Genomic DNA, 5,782 nt, shown 5'->3' on the forward strand with positions numbered 1-5,782 from the left:
TTATATATTAAAATAGAACAAATATTTCGAAGTACATTCGCTCAATTTGTTGGCATTGATTTATTATTCATGATCGTGTCATAGCAAAAAATACAGTAATGTGTGTTGTCAATTGTTTGCATAATATAACAATATCCCATAACCTAGAACATAGTTCAAAAAACCAGAAAGTCCAACCAATTTATGATCTCCAAAACCCACTCAACTCTGAAACGGTTAAAACCCAATCAAATTGGTTCAAAACCATCAAAAGACAGTAAAACATTGTTGAGGAAAATTAATTTGTTCGATTTTTTTTTAAATGTTCTACGTTCTATTTTTTTATTTAATCTGAAATACGTTTAAGATGGATAAAACTCGTATTTAGAATTGCAAGTATACATTATTTTGTCAATTATCATTAATTTTATCAAAGAAAACATTTTATTTAATGAGCTACATTAAGTAAAATTATTATGCCTGAATTTTGCATCATTGTATTAATTATGTTATTTGGAGCTTGAGACTTTATGATTCTTCTAAATTAATTCTAAGTTATTTAACTCTGAGTGGTAACTACTCAGTACAAGGCTTGTAAATGGTTTTAGATAACATATCAGAAAGATCTTATTTTCAGAAAACTCTTACTCTGTTTTTTTCTTTTTTTGTTTTTCCATTCTCTTTTGAGTTCCTTTATCAGAGAACTTCTACAATATCTGTTTTCATAACAATTTAAAATAGTATAATTAAAAATATAAATTTAGTTATTTTCGACAACGATTATTTAAAGTCTAGTTTTTTTACACTGATTCAATTACATGTCCCATCTCTAATATAGGCCAAAAATGCATTAATGTGAGTCATCAATTGTTTAGATAATAAACATACATCCATAGTGTCAAATAAAAACCAAATTCTGATATCATAAGAACACAACCAAATTGCATGGCTCTAACTTTTTAGAGCTCCAGCACGTGCATTACTTCATGAAAGACTCTGTTCTTGGAAACTACATAGATTTGGTAAACCAACAACCCATGAACTAACCTTTGATTCATTGCTTTGCACACTCAGTGACGGCGAAAGAAATCAAAAGGTGTCCGCGGTGTGGAATAAGCCATGGAAAGTATCTTAGAAGCTATGAACGTATTTGCAGCTTCTGTATGATGAATTCCATCCCAGCTTACATATCGAGCCCCTTCGTCACAAACCTGATAACCAGGTTGACCACATGTTACCCTTACGTCAAAGTTGTAAGGAGGCCCTCCAAAGCCGCAACATACCATCAACGGATTTGAGAAACCTAATCAATTATGCATTTACAAACACCATCAAAATTATGATGATAATAATTAATGCAATAATTTGAACCATTACCAAGTTAAGCTAACTAAGGAGTACTAGCAATGCATCTTTTAAACACATTCTATAGTATTTATTAAAATTCTAAATAAAGATATGTAACTAACAAAAATGTGGTATTAAACAAAATTTCATCCAATCGTAAAGAGTGTCTTCAAAGGAGTGTGTAAAATAATATGTTGTTGGCATTTCACTATCCAAATATATGTACTTATCTGTGTCATTTATGTCCTCATAACATATGGAGCGAAATCCAGGAAAACTTGTTTCAGATTAGTAACAAAAGAGTGAATGGAGTGAAATCAAGGAAAACTTGATTCAAATTAGTAAGAAAAAAATGAGTCAAATAATTATAGATACTTCAAGGAGAAGAAAGTGTTTGCTTGGATTACCATATTTTGCGGCATTTGTAATGAGGTCATGCTTAATGCCATAAATATCAACATAGACTAAAGTAGAATCCTTCAGTTCAGATCTTAGTTTCTGACTCAAGTGAAACAGCGCTTCATTAAACAACCTTGCTGCAGAGTTATAGCTAGAAAGACATCCCAATGAGTCTAGATCCTTCTTCTGGGCCAGTGCAAGTATTTTAGGAAGACAGCCCAATGGCCCAGTATTGTGAACCCAAAACTTCCTGGCCCCTTCATTATGTAAATTCTGCATACAAAGAGGAAAACATCACACTCTTAGAAGGATCTATAAAAAAAACAACGAAGAACTAGTAATAAAAGGAAACTCAGCAGTTACGAACAAATTTCTTTGCCCTCTTACGTATAACCTACTGAGAAACAGAGAAAGCACTGAATAAAAAGGAAATAAATTAGAAGAGATAAATTATTTAGTCATAAAGGATAGGCTAGAACAATAGGATTAATTTTATGATACACTCATCCCCTTCTACCAACCTAAATCACTAGTACAAAACAAAGATAATAAGTTTACTAAACAATTATGAAGAACACTGAACTACCTTAACAGCATTCTCAATCTCAGTTATAACTGATGGGATCTTCTTAATCACTTGTGCATATGACAGATTTTTGGCAAATGAATCAGCAAGGTCGTTTTGCCCAATATCAATCAAGTAGAGTGCATTGCGGAAGCCTTCGTCACTGATGAAATTTCTTGCACCTGTGAAAGTTTGCAGCCCAATCAGTTCATTCTTAAAGACAAACTCAAATGTATGTTGATTATATTCTTTCCCCATTAATTGAGTACTACTTCTTTTTAAGAGCAGAAGCCAATTCATTTATAAAACAGGCAGGCAGACTAACAAAAGTAGTGTTAAAATCTGAACAGCGAAAGCATCAGAGCACAGGGAAAATCTGAACTCCAATGCATCAGACTCCATTATTTGAACGAGTATAATGAAAGAACTCAGAAAAGAATCAGAGTACTGAGAAAAATGACAGCTTAAAGCTTCACTAGTTGACTGTTTAGCATGCATGATATTCAGAGGAAAACAAATATAGCAGTCAAAATACTTAAAACAAAGGTCACAAAGACAGTTCAGACCATTTAATTTTTCAATTTTTTAAGTTAAGGAGATATAAGATATCGCAAAGGAAATCTACCTGCTGTAACAAGATCAAGAGAACGAGCTTTGAAACGCCGGAATTGCATGACCTGTATATTTAAGGAGAAAGGGACGTACTTAGGGAGAGTAGAGGACCCCACCACAGCAAAGTTTGCTCCATTTGTGAATGAGGTTCCGGACAAGGCGTCCAAGTATGGTACCAACAAACTTGCATTCAAACTTTGGCCTGCAAATGTTAGAAGGAAAGTATTTTTAGATTGGAAAATATTTTGGTACATGAAACTAGCATCCTAATTCCTAATCCCTCAGCTTTCATTAGGCAGTACCGTTTTTCAATTGCCACTGGCAGTAAAAATTACATAATTTGTGAAAAGAATAAATAACACATTTTAGAAGCATAAATAGATTTTACACTAATATTTAAAATTGCAAAGTGAAATTTGTAAAATTTTTATAATAATTATTTTTAAAATACAGAAAGATATTTTTTGTTGGTAAATAGTGTAAAAAAATTAAACTGAATATGTCTATTACTCATTAAAAATACTACTTCGTATAAATGTATAAATTGTACACAAAATATGTATCTTCCCTGTCCTTTCAGTTTATCTCACTATATTGATTAAAACATAACGACAAACAGTGTTGAAAATTGAAATATAGTTATTCAAAAATACACTAGAGTACTTGTAATATCGATAAAAATCTTGATTATGAATCACCAAAGATCAGGTTATAGATTTGAAAATGACTTACTTAGATGGTCATCAAAGAGAACCATCACTAAATTCTAGTCAGTCTTGTTCGATGCAAAGATTTTAAAGAGTGAGAATGTAATAATATAACGACCCGTACCTCTGAAATTTAAATAACGACTTTGTTATCTCTAATTTATCCAGTCAATTGTCATACTTTGATATTTGAAATTTAATTAAAAAAAAAATCCCAATACTGAGCCTGTTTATCAGTATTAAAAAGACGAATCAGGTAAAAGTAACATTTCGAAATTGAAAAAAGAAATGTCAGAAAGTAAGGACCGGGGATCTTCTCATGGTGAAGGTACACATGGGTTTTACATGACCCGTTTCAGATTGAAATGAAACCCGGGTGATACAAGAACATTTCTTTTTACAGCATTTAAATCTCAAATGATCTTCTATCTCTTTCATTTGGGAATGTAGGAATGATTCAAGAAATTTAAAGATGCAGACAGTTGGGCCCGTTATGGTTCGTATTGGACTCTATTGGAATCCAGAAGCCAGGCCCAATTACAAAACAATACATACAGAGTGTCGAACGAACGACGCCGTATTGACATCACATTCAGCCCCTTAGCTGGATATGGCTCCATCTCCACTATCCTTACATTAATTACACTGAACAATGAACAGAAGGAGGATGGTTTTATGATTGTTCATTACGATCTACAGCTCTTTTGGAGTATAATACAGTAGTAATTGGGTTTATTAAATTTTGAATCTGAAACATTTGGTGATTGAAATATGAATAATATGTATAACTATGGAAGTTGGTAAAAGAAAATGAAAATGCGAAGAAGGAGAGGGGAAAGTTGACTGACAGAGTAGGTCGATGACCAGGCGTCCATCGGACAAGCGACCGGTGGATCTTCGGAAGAAAGTGCGGCCATTGGGAAGATTGATAGGGAAACCGAGTCCGGAAGCGAGTCCACCCGTGTCTGAGTTGGAATCACCGAAGACGAACACCACCGGAGGCGTATCGCAGCCACCGAATGGAATCGCTATTGCTATTGCCATTGCAGTGAGAATGAGATGCGAGACTGCACCGCCACAACCCATGCTACTGTCACTGTGCTATGTTGTGTGGTGTCGGTGACCACTTCTTTCTTAACCACTTCTTCTACAGTTCTACTTCTACTCTTGTATTATACTCACACTATTTGCTTCTCTCTTCTCAAATCATTACACTACTTTACTGTGTACGGTTAAAAGGAGAGGCGGAATTAAGATACACTATTTACTAAAGGTTGTGGAAATGCGAGGGAAAAATACTCTCAACTGACCAAAAAAAATAATGGACGGATAAGATGATTTTAAGATATATTCAACATTTTATAATTAACTAATAAATTATAATTAAATAAAAACAGATCTAAATAGTCTGTAGTTTGTTATACCATGACGATGAATCACATGTGATGGAATAATACAGTAAACAATATACACGTATTTATTCATTATATTTTCACTTTAATTTATTTTTGTGTCCCTTGTATTAAATCTGTCCTGTAAGGTACATGGTGTTTTTTCCTTATTTATTATTAATTTCAACTCGATCAACCTAATTCTTTATCAAATTGTTTTTTTCATCACTTATTTGAAGTTTTGCATACATTCATATTTTATACCTTCGTAACAAAATAATTTATAAGCGATTGTCAAGTTCATTCTTAAAATTATATTTTTAACAAAAAGATAATCTCACAGACTTATTTACAGGAAGTATTTACTATGCCTGTAATTTATTTCACTGTGCTGTGAAGTAGTAATTATAAAATTTTTCTACTGTAAATCTTTTCTATTTAAAAGAATAAAAAGCTAGTTATTCATAAACGTCAAAACATATAATTTCGTTCATATTTTCATTTCAACTTCATCTTCCCTCTAATCAGAACTAAGAGTTTCAATATCTTTGAGATTCTCTTTGAACATATTTCTCTGAATAGTTTCTTTATTTACGTAAGTTAAAAATCTAACATCTCTTGTTCTTAGTTTGAGGTTTTAAATTTTTTTCTTTGATCATGATCATAGCTTCATTTTTCTATGTGATTTATTCGTTTTGGTTTCTCTAGGTTGATTTGAGATTTTGGTGTTCAAAATCATATTGGGGATTCGTTCTTTCAAGCTTGAGTTACACTAGAGGTAA

At 32.5% G+C, this 5,782-nt stretch overlaps 1 protein-coding gene across 1 annotated transcript; it reads right to left on the reverse strand.

The window, feature by feature from the left end:
- Positions 1–788: 788 nt before the first annotated feature.
- On the reverse strand, positions 789–4,807 carry LOC114194516 (GDSL esterase/lipase At1g09390). Its single transcript, XM_028084838.1, has 5 exons — positions 4,458–4,807; positions 2,916–3,104; positions 2,312–2,472; positions 1,734–1,998; positions 789–1,282 (listed from the first exon to the last, which is right to left on the reverse strand). The coding sequence occupies exons 1-5, from the start codon at positions 4,693–4,695 to the stop codon at positions 1,050–1,052; spliced, it is 1,086 nt and encodes a 361-aa protein (XP_027940639.1). The 5' UTR covers positions 4,696–4,807; the 3' UTR covers positions 789–1,049.
- Positions 4,808–5,782: the final 975 nt, after the last annotated feature.

This window comes from Vigna unguiculata, chromosome 1 (genome assembly GCF_004118075.2).
Source record: "Vigna unguiculata cultivar IT97K-499-35 chromosome 1, ASM411807v1, whole genome shotgun sequence".
Taxonomy (NCBI): domain Eukaryota; kingdom Viridiplantae; phylum Streptophyta; class Magnoliopsida; order Fabales; family Fabaceae; genus Vigna; species Vigna unguiculata.